This window comes from Oncorhynchus kisutch, linkage group LG8 (genome assembly GCF_002021735.2).
Source record: "Oncorhynchus kisutch isolate 150728-3 linkage group LG8, Okis_V2, whole genome shotgun sequence".
NCBI lineage: Eukaryota > Metazoa > Chordata > Actinopteri > Salmoniformes > Salmonidae > Oncorhynchus > Oncorhynchus kisutch.
In genome coordinates, this window is record NC_034181.2 from 36,003,428 (window position 1) to 36,022,958 (window position 19,531).

A 19,531-nucleotide genomic window follows, 5' to 3' on the forward strand; every position below is an offset into this window, starting at 1 on the left:
ACAACTGGAAATCTCCAACTTCAGTGAGTTCAAGACAACTGGGAACTCTGAAGAAAACAAGCTCAGACTGGAAAAATACATTTTGACTGGTCATCCAACTCGGAATTCCAAGTCGGGAACTCAGGCCTCTTTTTGGAGCTCCGACCTGAAGATCACTGATGTCATGATTCAACCTTGTTTTTCCCGAGTTCCCAGTTGTCTTGAAAGCACCATAAATCCAGAGAATGCCAGACTTTGATGACAAAGTTGGATGAAATCATTTGCCCACTGTCACGTTCGTCGAATGGAGGAGACCAAGGCGCAGCGTGATATGAATACATGTTCTATATTTAATGAAGAAAGAATACTAAAACAAACTTACAAAACAGCAAACGACTGTGACGCTATACTACAAACAGTGCATACACAGGCAACTAAACATAGACAATAACCTACGAAATACCCAAAGAAGATGGCTGCCTAAATATGGTTCCCAATCAGAGACAACGATAAACAGCTGCCTCTAATTGAGAACCAATCTAGGCAACCACAGACATAAATAAACACCTAGATGGGCCTAGATACTTATTTTCCACCATAATTTGCAAATAAATTCATTAAAAAATCCTACAATGTGATTTTCCTGATTTTTTTCTAATTTTGTCTGTCATAGTTGAAGTGTACCTATGAAAATTACAGGCCTCTCATCTTTTTAAGTGGGAGAACTTGCACAATTGGTGGCTGACTAAATACTTTTTTCCCCACTGTATATAGCCTTGTTATTGTTATTTTATTGTTGCACTTTTATTTTTTTTACTTTAGTTATTTAGTAAATATTTTCTTAACTCTTATTTTTCTTAACTGCATTGTCGGTTAAGGGCTTGGAAGTAAGCATTTCACAGTTGTATTCAGTGCAAGTGACAAATACATTTTTATTTGATTTGATATGCCCCCTTTGTTTATCTTACGATTCTGACTTGGTGTACAACGGTGTTGGCTCCTCTGAGGAGGAAGGGGAGGACTATCCTTCAGTGGATTTCAGTATTTTTTTTTTATTGTAAAACATTTAGAAAGATATACTTTTAGATAAAACTACACTAAATATAATCATGTCACCAAATAACTGATTAAAACACACTATTATGCAAAGAAGGTCAACAGCAATGTAGGGTAGCATTATGGTGTAGCCTATCAGAGCTCATGCAGCATGAACTGACATTTTGTCCACCCAATCAAAGGATCAGAAAATTAATCTAGTACTGAAAGCATAAACTACAGCTATCTTCTAGCACTGCAGTGTATAAAATGTGGTCAGTAATTGACTCAGAGAGAGAAAGAATAGTTTAACAGTTTTGAACAAATTCATTTCTTCCAAAATGAAGGAGAAGCAAGAGACAAATAGAGAGAGAGACAAAAAAAATTGTCACTTTCAGTTTCACTTACTTAGCTAGCAAATGCAACTAGCTAGTTTAGCCTACTGAAACACCCTGCTCAAACAGAGGGATGCTATTTTTGCTAGCTATGACTTTCCAACACAACACTGGAACTCTTCCAAGTCAAGGTAAGCTTTTGGTATTACTAATTTATTGCCACCGGGACCCACCGGTGTAACTGCTTACTGACTATGCACTGATGTTACTGCATGATTGTAGCGGTTTACTGAAGTGTTAACGTTAGTTCTATTAGTTACTCTGACTATGAAGTTACTTTAGCTAAAATGGTGACAATGCTGTAGGCTGTGTGTGGCAGTTTGGTTTGGAAAGGTTATTTCGCCTGGTCACATACAGCTGATGTGTTGAGCATTGAAGACCACAATCGAAGGGAAGAGTTGAGAGGAGGAGAGTTTATGGATGCGAGAAGGAATACAATGTGGCTGCTATGAAAGTGAGCTGTGTTTACGCGTGATCAGGGGTGCGATTCTGTTGAAATAGTTTCTTAAAAGGAAGCCAACGGGAACAAAACGTGGATAAACATACCTGAATTTGTCCAATAGAAACTCCTGTTTGCAACTGTTGGACTAATGATTCCCCCCTATATCTGCTAGATGCAGGCAAGAGTGTGCAAGGCCATACTGAATGTCGTTGTCTTTCACCTCAAATTTGTCTCTCGACCTGTGTGCACTTATGTTGTAAACTTTCATTCAGAGGCTAGGTTGTAGCCTAAACCTATCGCTGTTACATTGAATTGGGTGAATGGAATAAGAATAAGAGTCATCCAACATGCTGTAATAGAAATAGGGCCATGATCATGATGATATACCGGTATTGAAGCAGGGACCGGTTTGCGTTTTTACTTTACCATCTATACCGGTATTTGAATGTTTGGTTTGTTACATGTGATATGACATGTGTAATGTCAATTTTTTAAGTTGACTTCGCTACTTGAGTCATGTCTCTCCGCGCCACTTGCCACATAGATCTAGCCACGCCCCCTGTCACCCAAGGAGCGCATTTGATGTTCCTCAACCATGAGACCCTTTCGTTCGGTCTCCATGGTCAATGCAGCACATGGAACAATGTTGATAACAATGCTGTTTTCACTTTGCTTCTTAATATATATCCACTAACGTTCTATAATGACACTATTAGTTTGTGTTTCTTACATCAGCAAACAGCTAGTTTGTGTTTTCTTAGCAAGTTGCCCTAAATCTTGTGAGATGCTAATTGTTAGCCGCTAATACTAGCTAGCTAATGAATGTACTGGGTACGCGCAAACGTTGCTAGCTAATGCAGCCTGATAATACCAGTGATGGTGTAGACCTAAATCAGCATCTTGTTTGTGCAACAGTATCTTTCAAAGAGGAAAATACAAAGCAAGAATATGTTAGCTATGAAGTAGCCAAAGCTTATAGGGTCCCCTAGGAAACACTTATCAATACTTCAGTTCCTATCCTGTCACAATAACTCCTCCCTGGCATTTTAATTCGTTGTCATCTCAAACAACACTGTATTCAAAGTGCTCACTATTATAGATCTGGATGACTCTAAATACAAATGCTTTGTTTGTAAATTATGTCTGAGTGTTGGAGTGGAGTGTGCCCCTGGCTATCCGTAAATAAACAAGAAAATGGTGCCATCTGGTTTGCTTAATATTCACAATTTGAAATTATTTACTTTTGATACTTAAGTACATTTTATCAATTACATTTACTTTGATACTTAAGTATACTTAAAAACAAATATTTTTTGACTTTTACTCAAGTAGTATTTTACTGGGTGACATATAAAGTCCAAAGAAGAATCCTGAAGGAGGAGACATTACTAGAAACAAACTCAGTTTACCCTTTTATCTGTGGATTAATTGTTGGAGTAGTGAACCTTGTGCATTTCAGGTAAAATAACAACCCAAAGTTTATAACCCAGGACAAATTAGCTTGCAATAGCAAGCCAGCTAGCTAAAAAAAAAAAAAAAAAAAAATATATATATATATATATTCTGGTTTTCGCATTCAAAATCACACTTTCTTAACATCAACAAGTCCACAACAATACTTAAACACATCAAGAGACCCTTTTGAGGTCTGGGAAAAATCTAAGAAATTTAGATTTTGAGTGTAGTTACCCTTTAATTCAACTGTGCAGGCACTGTTGATTGGTCAGCTGTGTTTCTGCAGTGCACATGAGGTGGAGTTTGCAAAACAATTGGCCACTGGATAGATGCAAATAATCATGATATCTGTCTTCCAGGTAGGCGTAGGCTACTTTGTATCATTACCATTTAATTGAGAAAGGCTTTCTAAAAAAAAACCTACCAGAAGATGGTTAGGGCTATTAGTATCGCTATATTTTTCCTGTTGCTTAATTGTTTGAAACCATACAATGAAGCATGTCTAAGCTTGCTTCAAAGCACCCTATAGCCAAAATACCACCGTAGAAATGTGGAGGCAATTATTTTATAAAGACTCATATAGCCCTCCTGTTCTATTGGTTTTCAAATCAACTTTATTTCATTGTCTAAATGATAATGGGATTGGGGTAGGTGAGAGAGAAAAAACATGGGATATTTAAATGCAGTGCCTTCGGAAATTATTCAAACCCCTTAACCTTTTCCACATTTTGTTAGGTTAAAGCCTTATTCTAAAATTGATAAAAGAACCCTCCCCCCCCCCCCATCAATATACACACACTACCCCATAATGACAAAGCAAAAACTTGATTTGACATTTTTGCTCAGTTTAGCCCGGATCGCCAGCTCTAGGAAGAGTCTTGGTGGTTCCAAACATCTTCCATTAAAAAATTCTGGAAGCCACTGTGTTCTTGGGGACTTTCAATGCTGCAGAAATACTTGAGTACCCTTCCCCAGATCTGTGCCTCGACACAATCCTGTCTCAGAGCTTTACGAACAATTCCTTCGACCTCATGGCTTCGTTTTTGCTCTGACATGCACTATCACTTGTGGGACCTTATATAGACAGGTGTGTGCCTTTCCAAATCATGTCCAATTAATTGAATTGACCACAAGTGGACTCCAAGTTCTAGAAACATCTCAAGGATGATCAATGGAAACACCAGTGTCAGCAAAGGGTCTGAATACTTATGTAAAAATGGTATTTCTGTTTTTTGGTTTTTAATACATTTGCAAAAATGTCTAAACTTGCTTTTTTTCTTTGTCATTTTGGGGTATTGTGTGTATATTGTTGAGGAAATTGTTTTATTTAATCCATTTTAGAATAAGGCTAACGTAGCAAAATGTGGAAAAAGTCAAGGGGTTTGAATACTTTCCGAAGGCACTGTATGGTCCCAATTCTGCATTCAAGTCGGGTCTCTCGCTCTCTCTCTCCCTCCTCTCTTCTCTCCCCCTTGTGGTGGAGATCAAGTGATCTGGATTAATAATTTTCCACTTATATTATCTGTTAGTTTACCATTCTAAACTTGGCGAAAAGAGAATGGGAACAATATCAAATAAGGATCATGGCATTCTCTCGCCCTTGGTTCGAAGACCTGCTCCTGCCCATGTCAAACACGTAGGCGTACTAACCTACTAGTCTACGCCGCCCAGCGAGTGGCGCTTTCCACCCACTAGTGAACGATGGATCGCATAGCTGTCCATTTGTGCTCAGTTTTAATAGATACAATCTTAGTTACAACACCACTTTATCTCTCTCTCTCTGACAGACACACCCTTTGTGATTATGCAGTACAAATAAATGTTCACTCTGTTCACAACGCTCTATTCCTAGGCAGCGAGCGAGTTTCAAGTTTGTGAGTTTCAAGTTGGGAGAAGCTTACAATTTATCCAACCATTTAACTACCGATCTGCGTGCCAGTTTTGATTTTCACGTGCACATTTTCGTGGAACAGTTTAAATTCAATAAAAACATTTTAATTTCTTAGAATTATTGTCATGTGGTCATATAACACAATTTGGATTTTAAAATGATAATAGTCTAAAAGTCAAAATTCCACTAATGCGAGAGGAACAGCCATTTCCGCATGGACACATTGATTCACTGTAAGCCATTGGCGGCTAAATACATAAAGCCGACAAATATATATATATATATATCCTGATGAAAATGCTGGTTCTTTCAATTGCATTCATCTCTACTCCATCTGCCTGCCTCCCTTTCTATTTGTCTCGACTTGAGCTATCTCTAGTGAAGTGCAACATTGTATCAAATCAATCAACTCTGTCCACCCAATGACTGTATATATGAAGGTCTGGCCGGAAGCTTTTGCTAGCAAACTTACCACATTGTATCAACTAGCCTATTCCGGGCCCCCAGAGTTTCCTGCACCTGTGAGCTCGGGACAGACACAGCTGTTTTTGTGCAAAGGGAAATGTGTTCAGGTATTTTATGACGTTTCCACTGGATATATAGTATCCCAAGAGCATGACAGTTTGCTCTTTCACATCGAGGCCTGGTGATAATCAGGATTTTTCAAATAATATGAGGAACTATTATCATCCACAATGGATGTCATAAAAAAAGACTTGACTTACTGTGTGAGGTATAAAAAATGAATGAGAAGCTCCGCTGATTAGTGGTGGTGAGTTAATTAAGACAATCAGAAATCAGACATCCCCAAATGGGCACTTTCCTACTTTTGCGCACAGCAGGCCAGTTGGTCTACTTCTGTGCCTGCTCAGGTGCGCGAGCTCCCTTCGGGTTAAGAGGACAGAGAAACCAGACACATGCTCATTGCTCACGTGGAGCGCTCCAAACAAAATACAATGTCAAAATTGAAAAAGCTCGTAAATGATGGTATGAAATAAATCACTAACTGTTTCCCACAAGAACGAGTAGCAGGTTGTGAACTCTGCAAACAATGTTTCCACTCTGAGAATAAGAACGGTAAATGACCTAATTAATCCATGCATTAACAGAAATGAATGTAACCAAATTAATGGTACATGTTTTACTAGTGACATATGCAATTGGGAAATGATCAAAATAAACAGAGGACAAACAACACAATAAAACAATGCATGCGCAAGAATTGGTGTGAGACAGTTTAGCGCATTCTGGAGAGAGACACGGTAATATCTTCGCCACTGTCTTGCCCGACTCAAGCCTCTCCTTGAGATTAATGAGCTAGCGTAAATTATTCCTGCTTCATGTTTATTACCAACGGGTGTTGGCGTTCCAGCCCAGTCCTGATCCTAGAGACCTGCTGATACCAACCGCGGCACCGGCTTCCAACTCGGCTGCCGACGGCTGGGGTGGTAGTAACCTTTATTAAAAACCACTCAGCGACACGTCTAGATCAGGGGTTAGGTGACCCATAGTTCATCAGGCTCTCCTAGGAATATAATACCAGGAGAATTCGAGTGGTGAGTATACTTTCTCAGCTCGGCAATTTACATTAAATAAATATTAGTTTTACACCCACGGGTGGCGTCACAAACCCTTCACTTGTGGACCTGGAGTTACTCACCGTAAGAGGTATAGTCACCAATACGAAGAGGTATAGCCATTTCTATACACACACACCAAGCATGGACCCCATCAGTAGCAAGAAAGAGGAGACTCAGGTCTATTTCGGGTCAGTGGCCCCAGTCTTTCCATTAAAGGAAAGCCCTTTCCAATTACTCTAATTATCCCCAAAAATATCATGTCTCTCATTTATTTTACATGACCTAAAACATTAACCTATTAAAAACAGTACTGTAGTAATGAAGTTTGTGTAGTAGGCTATAGGCCCAAAACATTATCACAGCATATTGACTTTGCTTGAATTGCCCTCCCAATGCATTGTTGTTCTTCTCAGACCATAAAAAAATTATCAGGATTTGAGGTAGGCTATATGATCACACTGGCAATAGATCAGTTGTTGTATTACTTGTGAGGCACAGCTGAGTGAGAATATATTTGAAAAATTTGTTTTTTGTTTTTTTACTTTACTGGGCTGGTGGAGCCTGCATCTGATGGTCAGTCTCAGCGGAGGGAGAGGGCAGCAGACTGGTTCCACCTCTCTCTCTCTCTCTGCTCTCCCTTCCCTCCGCTGACACTGACCAAAAAGGGACACCGGCCTCCAGCTGCTGGCGAAACTCGAGTTGCACTGCATTAGTTCTACCTCATGCACAAATTCATGTTACGCCTATGACCAGAGAAAGTGAAATATTCCTAGATATTAAAAAAAATACTCAAGCCGCTAATAATACCAACACAAGCCTATGGATACACTTTCCTACTCATTCATTGCAGCTGCAGTGCTGATTGTAGCGTGTGTGGAAGTAGGGAGAACGCTCATTTTGAATAGAAAGTGTTGACAGTGCTGAGTAAAAACTTAAACATGAACTCACTCATAAAAACAGCAGCTCTTTGCTGTTTTCAATGACAATCTCTGGTTTTAAAACCTCACAATGTCAACTTTGCTGAAGGTTTCTTTTACGCCTGCTGCGTTACTGCAGACGCGGTAATATGAGTCATCTGATAGGTCAGTGGTAGGCCTATAGTGCACTTGATTTGCTCCTGCCGGGAAGGCAGTTGTACCTTCAGACATATGAAATGGTTGAAAATGGGAACACGGCGCCTACCCCGTGCGCAAAGCATTTGAATCGGGTGCACCTACCTCCAACAGAGCGAGACTCATTTAAAAAAATAGGTATGCAAGGTTTATCATTGTTTTTTTGCAGAAATGTTTGGCAATCGACTAGGAATGCCTTGGCGATTGACCGGTTGGTGAATACTGCCTTAAACCATGACTGACATACTGTCATATTCTCCTGACACAACTCCTCCTTCAAAACTGGTTACATCAGATTCATTACAATACTATAATTTCCCCTTATTCAATCACTCCCTTAAAACCGGTTACATCTGGTCCATACTGGACTCCTCCTCCCCAAACTCCCAGCCCTTGTTACTTGTCATCTACCAGAAGGACGTCAAAGAAGGGGTTTGTGGAAGTTCATGTTTCATCACACTTCCCTCTGCCTCTCGTTCTGGTAATTCCCCCGGCTCTACCTTTGGCTCGGCTGATGCTGGCCTAATTGGCAAAGTTGCTGATGACGACAGTAAGCATGCTGACTCGGCCTTGCCCTTCCTGTTGTGAACTTGTTGTGAAAAGAAGAACGTCTTTTTAGCCTCCTGTTCCCTCCGACCCCAAATGAGCTGTATTGAAGGCAGGAGGGAGACCTACATCCAACCCCCAGGTCACGACACCCGCTCCATGGATTAACTCTCTCTTCTGGTAGAAAACCTTTCCATCTGCCAAGTGAATGGTACGGATTCTGCCTCCATCTGGCCTTTACCATCCCCTCATGAATATATCCCAACCTTACCCCTCGAGCTCCCTCAGGGACCGGGAGGTAGGCTCCTCTCCACAGCACATTCCATCCTTGCGTGACGTTCCTACTATGCCCTGTTGCTGCACATTATTGTTGCCCATATTCACACACACACCAACAAGTATAGTCCTAAGTGCACCCCTACCCCCGCAGGAGGTCTTTTGCCTTTTGGTAGGCTGTCATTGTAAATAAGAATTTGTTCTTAACTGACTTTTCCTAGTTAGATAAAGTTTCACAGGTAGCATTAGTGTAAATCCTGTTAGAAACAACCCAGTCCAGCCTTTCCAGCACCCTACCGTCACATAGTTCCTGTCTCCACTGGTGAACTCTGTGGCCATGGAGCAGGGGGTTTGCAACGTGTAAAGCCGGGTGATTATACCTCCATTTTTGCCTAACCTCCCAGACCCAGCTATTCAGCCACTCATTCATCCATTCCTGTGTGAACGTCTGACCAGTCAGACCTCCACTCACATAGTGGTGGCTGAAAGTTTCCTTATTACCATTCAAACCCTACCTCCACCGGCTAATCTCTTCCACCTGGTTTCCTCGGGTGCCTTTTTTTGTTGCTTTTGTTTTTGTGTCTCCTGTTGAATAAACCATGGCCAGATACTGGTATCTATCCAGTAATTGTTTTTCCAATCCAATTTAATCAGGCATGGTTTCACATAGATCAGCACCTCCCTGGTTTGCAGACCGCACCATATGCAAGCCTTATCAATGGCAAACACCTGGGTATACGATTTCAGCACACCGTGCCCGATCCTCGTTGCCTTGTGCAATTATATCGCCATAATCCCTTCTCCCAGGCTGCACCTGGTGTAAAGAGCACCTAGACGTTCCCCAGGACTTCCTGTCTCCATCCAAGGTGAAGTCCTTGCCTTACTCACACACTTATCCAGTTCTGCAAAGTGAGTTCGGTTCACCCCCTCCAAATCCCCGGAGGTAGGTTGGGACTGTACGCACATTTCTATTCCCACCTCTCCAGGGGGTCGCTCACACCTAATGTGTACAGTGTAACAGGCCTCTTCCATACCCAAGGCAAGGTTTCATTAATCTCTCTATCGACCCCTACCTCAGTTATACTGCAGCAGGGACATTTTACACATGAGCCACTACCCGAGTCATAACTTTGGACATGACCTCCCATCCACGCATGAGCCTGGGTCCATGTCCAGTATCTACGTCACACACTGTTCATAGTATCTATAGAGCCTGAGGTATTTACTAACCTGCCTATGGGCCTGTGATCTTGGGTCTCCCTCAGGCCTTACAGCCGAGGTGGCCTCTCTTGACCCGGGGCATGTCGACTCTAGTTCTCCCCAGAACCGGCTATCTTGGTGTATGCTCACAATGCATTCCGACCTCCACCCTGATCCACTGTTTCCACACACTCTTTCCCAGAGCGGTGTGTCGGGATCTCCCCTGGGGTTCTTAATACACCAGTCAGCATACTGACGAGGTGGTCCTCCCATTTCTCTAATCCAGTTCACCCGAATAGATCTGTCCTCCAGTTCGGACCATGACACGTGACCAAATACAAATATCTACGGTCCCAGTTCACATCCAAAATTCGGAAGCCAGTCTTATGATTCAGGTTGCCATCAGTGACCTAATTATCCAGCCCTGGGTACAGTTGTCAACCGTTCTGTTCAACTCCTTCCCCACTACTTTGTTGAACCCACTCCACTTTTTGCTCACATTCCAGTGTCTGAATAAACAGCTACCATCTCCGGGGCCCCGGCCTTGTCCCCACCCACATACTGTGTCATTGGTAGTGTGTATGTTTCAAACACAAGTTTATACTCCGTTCCATTAAATAGTCTACAGTAGCTGGCCTTATTCCTCCCCTAAAATGTGTGCATTCCCAACCATGCGCCCCTATGATGTACAGGGTTACCATGAGCAGAGCCCTGAACAGCATGATCATGCTCATTTTGTACTCTCATTTACACCACTTCCTGCTTGGCTTTCCTCCAGATGGTAGGGAAGCTCCATCTTCCCTTTACCTCCATTCTTGCCATTTCTGAGTGTCCACCCGGCGGCGTCCTTTTTTACCAGATCACTTCCAGCTCCTGGCCCTACCAATCTCACTTCTATCAAAAGAGAGCAGAGACTCGTTAACGCCACATAGACCATCCTAAGCTTCTCCCATAGCTGCGCAGGCTCTTTTTCTGCCAGTGGACCAGGCGCTCTGTCCGCCTGACTCCCAGGGACCTGCAGCACACCCTGTCTTGTTTCCTTGGCGACTGCCGTCAGAATCGCTTCCTTGCACCTTATTCGGGTTTCTCTACTCCCTCAACCATCTAATTTGGTAAGGACTTAGCGCAGCCTACTACTATTTTTCCCTTCCTCATCCGGAATTTGAATTCCCGTTTCCTTGGCGACTGCCGTCAGAATCGCTTCCTTGCACCTTATTCGGGTTTCTCTACTCCCTCAACCATCTAATTTGGTAAGGACTTAGCGCAGCCTACTACTATTTTTCCCTTCCTCATCCGGAATTTGAATTCCCGTTTCCTCCCACGAGATTCGAGAGTCCTTCATTATTTAATTTATCAGCTGGTTCCAATGGTATAATTTCTATAGGACTGTCCAACCCTTAGCCATATCCTTATTAGCCACGGGGAGCAGGCTAAACTCCTCCAAAGCACCTTCCGGCGGATACACGCTGAACTGGGTCTCGGGCCTTTCCCAACCCAAGAGGACCTGGTTTACGTTGAACACATTTCTCACTGCTGGCCAGTAGCCATCGATGGCCTCTATCCAGTCGGTTAATTGTGTGACCCATATTTAGGTGTCCCCTCCCTGGGCACAGGGGTTCAGGCACTCCGTTCTGACGAGGCCAGGCCCACTGAGATACACCTCTCATTGAATCACCCCCAAGCCTCCTCCTGTGCTCGGTAGGAGTCTGGTAAATTTCCTAATCTGGTAACCATCAGCCAACTCGGCTGACATTAGCAGGCCTGCCCCTTTTTAGATCACTGCATTCCTCACATCTCCCCAGCTGGGCCTCATCCCACTGACAGGAGCAGTCCTGGGGTCCTTTCTCCATTTCCACCCCGTCCTACCCACTGGGTGTACAACCTAAGCCGTAGAAGAAACTGGAGGCGGCAATAATGACAATATATGATCCATCACCTTTACCGGGCCTCATAAATTCCCGTCTAGATCATCAAATCAAATGTTATTTGTCACATGCGCCGAATACAACAGGTGTAGACCTTAACGTCAAATATTACTTACAAGCCCTTAATTAACCAACAATGCAGTTTTAAGAAAATAGAGTTAAGAAAATATTTACTAAATAAACTAAAGTGAAAAAATATACAGTACCAGTCAAAAGTTTGGCCACACCTACTAGTTCAAGGGTTTTTCTTTATTTTTACGATTTTCTACTTTGTAGAATAATAGTGAAAACATCAAAACTATGAAATAACACATATGGAATCATGTAGTAATCAAAAAAGTGTTATTAAATATATTTGATTTGTTTATTTGAGATTCTTCAAATAGCCACCCTTTGCCTTGATGACCGCTTTGCACACTCTTGGCATTCTCTCAACCAGCTTCATGAGAAACGACAGTCCATCATTACTTTAATACATGAAGGTCAGTCAATCTGGTAAATATCAAGAACTTTGAAAGTTTCTTCAAGTGCAGTCGCAAAAACCATCAAGTGCTATGATGAAACTGGCTCTCATGAGGACCGCCACAGGAAAGGAAGATCCAGAGTTACCTCTGCTGCAGAGGATAAGTTCATTAGAGTTAACTGCACCTCAGATTGCAGCCCAAATAAATGCTTCATAGAGTTCAAGTAACAGACACATCTCAACATCAACTGTTCAGAGAAGACTGCGTGAATCAGGCCTTCATGGTCAAATTGCTGCAAAGAAACCACAACTAAAGGACACCAATAAGAAGAAGAGACTTGCTTGGGCCAAAAAACACAAGCAATGGACATTAGACCGGTGGAAATCGGTCCTTTGGTCTGATGAGTCCAAATTTGCGATTTTTGGTTCCAACCGCCGTGGCTTTGTGAGACGCAGAGTAGGTGAACAGATGATCTACGCATGTGTGGTTCCCACCGTGAAGCATGGAGGACGAGGTGTGATTGGGCTTGGCTGGGGACACTGTCGGTAATTTTTTTAGAATTCAAGGCACACTTAACCAGCATGGCTACCATAGCATTCTGCAGCGATACGCAACCCATTATGTTTGCGCTTAGTGGGACTATCATTTGTTTTTCAACAGGACAATGATCCAACACACCTCTCGGCTGTGTAACGGCTATTTGACCAAGAAGGAGAGTGATGGAATAAAGTAACACAATAAAATAATAATAATGAGGCTATATACAGGTGGTACCGGTACTGAGTCAATGTGCGGGGGTACAGGTTAGTTGAGGTAATTTGTACATGTAGGCAATGTTAAAGTGACTATGCATAGATAATAAACAGTGAGTAGCAGCAGTGTAAAAAGTAAAAACCAAGGGGGGGTGTGCATTTGATTAATTGTTCAGCAGTCTAGTCTGACCTCCCTATAGGCTGTCTCATCATTGTCGGTGATCAGGCCAAACACTGTTGTGTCATCAGAAACGTAATGATGGTGTTGGAGTCGTGCTTGGCCACTCAGTCGTGGGTGAACAGGGAGTACACAAGGGGACTAAGCATGCACCCCTGAGGATCCAGTTGCAGAGAGAGGTGTTTCGTCCCAGGGTCCTTAGCTTAGAGGTGAGCTTTGTAGGCACTATGGTGTTGAACATTGAGCTGTAGTCAATGAACAGCATACTCACAACCTAAGCCCTAGAAGAAACTGGAGGTGGCAATAATGACAGAATATGTGATCCATCACCTTTATTGGGCCTCATAAATTCCTGTCTATCCCATAGGCCACGTCCCTTTCTACACCAATCATGACTGCAGGCCTTTTATTTCCTGGTCCTTCACATACCCTGGGCAGGGCATATCCCAGGCAAACTGAGCATACTCCACCAGCAAAAGGACCCCACCTAATTACTTATTTCTCCCTGGATATCAATCCTTTATTTGCCCTGTTCAGAAACACCAACCCGATCTATGCTTGGGTATACCCTCATATACTCAACGCTATGATCCCCTGTACAGTGGCCACCCCGGCCCAGGGGGGGTAGTGCTACAGTTTTCGCTGCCATATGCAGGGCCATTGCCAGAACAAATCTCCTATGTGGATATATATATATATATATATATATATATACACTGCTCAAATAAATAAAGGGAACACTAAAATAACACATCCTAGATCTGAATGAATGAAATATTCTTATTAAATAGTTTTTTCTTTACATAGTTGAATGGGCTGACAACAAAATCACATAAAAATTATCAATGGAAATCAAATGTATCAACCCATGGAGGTCTGGATTTGGAGTCACACTCTAAATTCAAGTGGAAAACCACACTACAGGCTGATCCAACTTTGATGTAATGTCCTTAAAACAAGTCAAAATGAGGCCCAGTAGTGTGTGTGGCCTTCACGTGCCTGTATGACCTCCCTACAATGCCTGGGCATGCTCCTGATGAGGTGGCGGCCAACTCCTGGACAGTCTGTGGTGCAACGTGGCGTTGGTGGATGGAGCGAGACATGATGTCCCAGATGTGCTCAATTGGTATTTTTTTGTGAAGAATCAACAAGTGGGACAAGTGGGGCTCTCTGCGCTTTTAACGGACCTCTGAGACTATCACAGTGCAGGTGCATTTATACGGAGACTTGATTACACACAGGTGGATTGTATTTATCATCATTAGTCATTTAGGTCAACATTGGATCATTCAGAGATCCTCACTGAACTTCTGGAGAGAGTTTGCTGCACTGAAAGTAAAGGGGCTGAATAATTTTGCACACCCGATTTTTCAGTTTTTGATTTGTTAAAAAAGTTTGAAATATCCAATAAATGTCGTTCCACTTCATGATTGTGTCCCACTTGTTGTTGATTCTTCACAAAAAAATACAGTTTTATATCTTTATGTTTGAAGCCTGAAATGTGGCAAAAGGTCGCAAAGTTCAAGGGGGCCGAATACTTTCGCAAGGCACTGTATATATATTAGGCTTAATCACTATCAGAAACGGGGCCCTGAATTATTAGCAAGAAAGCATTTTATTGTAGGCCTACAGTGTGCACTTGATCAATAAACTTTGGTTTGATTAGAATACTAATTAGTTAGATCTCAATGAGGACATACCATAGAGATAGATAGAGGACTCATGGATATAACCTGTTTATGGATGGACATTGCCATTGAGGTCTTCCACCATTTTAAAGTAGTCAACTGGGTGGGGAATCCTATTGGTTGGGAGCAATCAGCTAATGATCAGAGCATTGTCTTCTTCTTCAAATTGGGTGTTATGGTTTGTAAATGGCTTTAACCTATATAACCCCCATCGATTTGCCACAATAAATGACACAAGATTTGGTTCAGGACTCCAGCACTACAGGTGGCAGCAAATAACCAATATTAGCTTTACACTTTTTTTAAACACAAAAGAAGAAAACTGACTACTTTAAAATTGAGGTAGCCTAAATACCTATGACTGTATATATGAATAGACAAAGCCATCGATCACGTGACAACATTAATTCCTATGTGAATACTCAATAGCAGCCAAATTAAGTCGGTTAAGATGGCATCTCAAGGAGACATTGTAACCGAATCGAATCCCTGAGCTGACAAGGTAAAAATTTGTCGTTCTGCCCCTGAACAAGGCAATTAACCCACTGTTTCTAGGCTGTCGTTGAAAATAAGAATTTGTTCTTAACTGACTTGCCTAGTTAAATAAAGGTAAAATAAAAATAAACATACACAGTTTGAGAAGTCATGTTGCAGTCTTGGTCAGTGCTGCCCCATCTCATTGAGTAACTCAAATTGAAGGGAAACCGGCTGCAATTAGTAACTAAATTATCCTTACCTTCTTCTGTGTGCGATTTTAAAATAATCTGTTTAAGGACATACATCTGGTGTATTAGAAGCAATTATTGGTACCATGACTGTCTTCTAAAAACATTTTTATTTACACAAAGATTGTTCCATTCACTATAATGAGGGATCCTGTTTTACACTAACAATGCTTGCAGTATCGCGGTAGGCCTTGAACTTCCATTGCTTCAATGAGAGGGGGCACTCATTCCCCCTGGGCGCTGCCCAAGCGGTCACAGACGTCAGTAGCCTATAATTGCTCTGATACAAGTCCTCTATCTATCTCTGGGACAAGCGCCGAAGAATGGACAGCGTTCCCGAGATTCCAATCTTTACGGAGCAATTTTTTTGACAGAAATCATACATTCATAAGTCAAATAAATAACATAGTAAAATCACAACCAGTACAGTTTTAGTTCCCGAATCCGGGCCTTTGTCATGATGACGATAACGTAGCACTCTACTACTTAACTGCAGTGGCAGATTCAAAAACCACAAGTAATTACGACACACGTTTTACGCCTGTAGGGGTGTAATCATTAGTGCACACCTGAGTAAACAGTTGCCAATATAAAACGTTTTCCATAGAAAATAAGAGTTTCTATTGGGCAAATGTAGGTAGGTCACTACCAATGATGTGCGTCATTGGTCAGTTCCGTTCGCTTTTGTTGGCTGTTTGGTTTCCAGCTTGTAAATACAGCCCAGGTGTAACACACCCTGAATATATTGCCCAACCCGTTTACCATGGTATGCGGCACTTGGCCTACTCTTGGCTGAAAAAGGAGGCCGACCGCTGTCATGAAAATGTGTTTGTTTTTATCTTTACGGTCCAAAATGCTATCCACATGCATATGAAAATGGTAAAAGCATAGGCTTAAAATATATCTCCAATGATTTTCACTGAATTCAGATACTTCCCTTGTACAGCAAGGCATCAAAGCATAAAGGACAACACGAGGAAAGTAGGCTGGTAAAGGTAAGAACGACGTGGTTGTCAGCTTTCATGACAGTTACAGCAAATAACAATGTCTTGAGTAGCTTCTCACATTCGATCAATGAATGTAATTATGTTGGTCAACTGTTATTTTAATGTTATGTTGTCTCAGACATGATATGTCATTCCCATTTCTTTAAAAAAAAAAATTAAGCGGAAATCTGCAGTTGCTAGAACCATTTTTGGACTTGACTGTCACAACTCTATCAGAACCCAAAATATAAGCTAAACAAACTAAACAAACACTGTATAGCCTCAACATGGTTAAAACTATCATTTAGAAATCATGGAAGGTAAATCCTTGCATCTATAGCTCTGTCTATGAATTTGAGTGGTTACATTTCTCCAACCCCACCTGTCAGCTTCTTATGGAAACAGTGGCTTGTGTGTTCTTTGTTTATTGTTTTAACTGCACATTTTTAGCTATACACACCTCTGGATCTACATTGTGTGTGTCTGTGTACAGTCTGTGTGTGGTACCCTCCTGGTGAGCCTCTGGTGACTGTGAGTTGTTTGTGGTGTGTGTGATTGTCAGATGGATAAGAGGAGCGGTCTGCGCCTGTGTCACTTTGGGACAGCCAGGCGAAGGCGATGGTGGGGTCTGAGGAGAAGATGGATTTACATTTACATCACATTTACATTTACATGGAGGATGCTAGGGGTGTTTAAGACCAACCAGGAACATGACTTATACAGCCTCACCTGTCTTATGAAAGAGGGCCTGCATGCTGTCCTACAGACCAGCAACAACACAACAGTACCTGTGAGCAAACCTATAGACTGCACAACAATATACACACTATTTCAACTGTCACATAGAATACAGTTTTATACCATTGGAACTTACGACATTGACCCACCTCTGAGAAAATGACTGTACATACAGTACTTGCATTGTACATAGCTTTCATTGTGGTTTTATAATGAGTTGATCTTGTTTCAATCAGGGTAAACTTTCTGCTGAACATTACAAATCGGCGGAGACTCAAGTCCACAAGGTGCTATTTAATCACTATTCAAACAAATATGTTAAACCAATCCCAACAGCATACTGCCTATTTGAGTAAATGTTTTTTGGGACACGTTTCCGTTTCGAACCCATGGTCCTCTGTTGCCTCCCCCTGCAGGACTTGGAGATGCAGACGTTTGCAGGGCCTGTGTTTGCCGTCCTGCGGCGGTCCCTGGATATAACAGAGGAGGAGTACCAGAGGTCCCTCTCTTCAGACGGCTGCTATCTACAGTTCATCAGCAACTCCAAGAGCAAGGCTGACTTCTTCCTCACGTGAGTCCTGCTGGAGGACATCATAAACCTCATACATGTACACACAACACATCTAATCTATGTCAACTCTACATAAAAGCACATGTAGTAAATGTAATTTCCCCCCCCCCTCCTTAGGAATGACAAGAGGTTCTTCCTAAAGACACAGAATACGCGGGAGGTTATGTTTTTCCTATCCAACCTGAAGGCATATATGGATCATTTGGAGAAATTCCCCCATTCCCTGATGGTCAGGTTCCTGGGTGAGAGAGAAGTCTAACAGCTTAAGATCAAAATATTAAATGACAGGGCCTCCCGAGTGGTGCAGCTAGAGGCGTCACTACAGACCCAGGTTCAATCTTTGGCTGTATCACAACCCGGCCGTGATCTTTAGTCCCATAGGGCGGCGCACAATTGGCCCAGCGTCGTCTGGGTTAGGGGAGGGTTTGGGTGGGGGGATTTATTTGGCTCATCGCGCTCTAGCGACTCCTCTTGGCGGGCCGGACGCCTGCAGGCGGACCTCAGTCATCAGTTGAACAGTGTTTCCTCCGACACATTGGTGCGGCTGGCTTCCGGGTTAAGCAGGTGGGTGTTAAGAAGCGAGGTTTGGCTGTGTTGTTTCGGAGAACGCATGACTCAATTGCCTCTTGAGCCTGTTGGGGAGTTGCAGCGACGAGACAAGATCAAAATTGGGGAGAAAAAGGGGTTAAAAAATACTTAATATCATGAGAGATTGACTGCCACCTTTGTCAGATGTTCATATTCTTATTTTCTTATTCCAGGGCTCTATAGCATTCAAATTCCAAATAAAACAAAGGTAATTTTAATGAAACACAAAATTTCACAATCACAGTTGTTTTTTTATTACTCTAAGTAACTTTTCTCTCATTCTCCCTCAGAAGTATTTCATTGTGATGCAGAATGTGTTTTACCCGGACGAGAGGATTAATACCAGGTAAACATTGTTTGTATTGTAGTTATGAAAGATGATAAAAAATTAAATTAAAAAATGTTGTCAATTTTGGCTTTGCCTCTTAGATATGACATCAAGGGATGTGAGGTGGGTAGGTGGACTGACCCTGCATCTACGGGAAACCCAGTTACTAAGATTCTGAAGGATAACAACTTTGAAGGAAAGCACATCATTCTGGGTAAGAGTCTGGTATGTCCTATATCTGTCAGTACCTGGGGATGGATAAAATAATATTGTGTTCTTTCCTTGTGTCTATTATCAATTGAAAAATAAAACCCCATATGTTCCCCTAAGAAGTCAACATTTATCATGTGTTGACAGATAAGCAGCGCTCCTGGCTTGTGGATCAGGTTGAAATAGACTCGGCCTTCCTCCGTAGCCTCAATGTGCTTGACTACAGTATCCTGCTGGCCCATCAACCCTTGCACCAAGATGAGCTGGACAGGAATCACTCCTTTAGTAACCTGACTATGCGCACTGTAAAGTAAGTGTTCAGTGGAGAACAATAATCTGCTCTATGACAAAGTATGAAAAAAAAAGTAACGCACTAGTTTTCTTTTGTGGACCTTCCAGACATGCAGCTAATGTAAAGTAACACAGTGAGAAGATAATTGCAAATCAGGTATTTTACTCTTAAGCTG

At 42.1% G+C, this 19,531-nt stretch overlaps 1 protein-coding gene across 15 annotated transcripts in view; it reads left to right on the plus strand.

Moving 5' to 3' along the window:
* Positions 1–1,221: 1,221 nt before the first annotated feature.
* Positions 1,222–19,531, plus strand: part of LOC109895763 (phosphatidylinositol 4-phosphate 5-kinase-like protein 1) — a 36,676-nt gene continuing 18,366 nt past the window's right edge. For 3 of the 15 annotated variants that reach the window (XM_031830218.1, XM_031830219.1, XM_031830222.1), the window contains exons 1-9: positions 15,519–16,638; positions 17,192–17,419; positions 17,604–17,654; positions 17,784–17,938; positions 18,056–18,180; positions 18,700–18,734; positions 18,817–18,872; positions 18,956–19,068; positions 19,212–19,374. In XM_031830218.1, the coding sequence (XP_031686078.1) occupies positions 17,192–17,419; positions 17,604–17,654; positions 17,784–17,938; positions 18,056–18,180; positions 18,700–18,734; positions 18,817–18,872; positions 18,956–19,068; positions 19,212–19,374 (926 nt within the window). In that variant the 5' untranslated portion in view covers positions 15,519–16,638. Of the gene's footprint in view, positions 1,541–14,918; positions 15,421–15,515; positions 16,639–17,191; positions 17,420–17,603; positions 17,655–17,783; positions 17,939–18,055; positions 18,181–18,699; positions 18,735–18,816; positions 18,873–18,955; positions 19,069–19,211; positions 19,375–19,531 lie in introns of those variants that run through there. The other 12 variants (XM_031830229.1, XM_031830228.1, XM_031830223.1 and 9 more) reach the window with 11 other exon arrangements.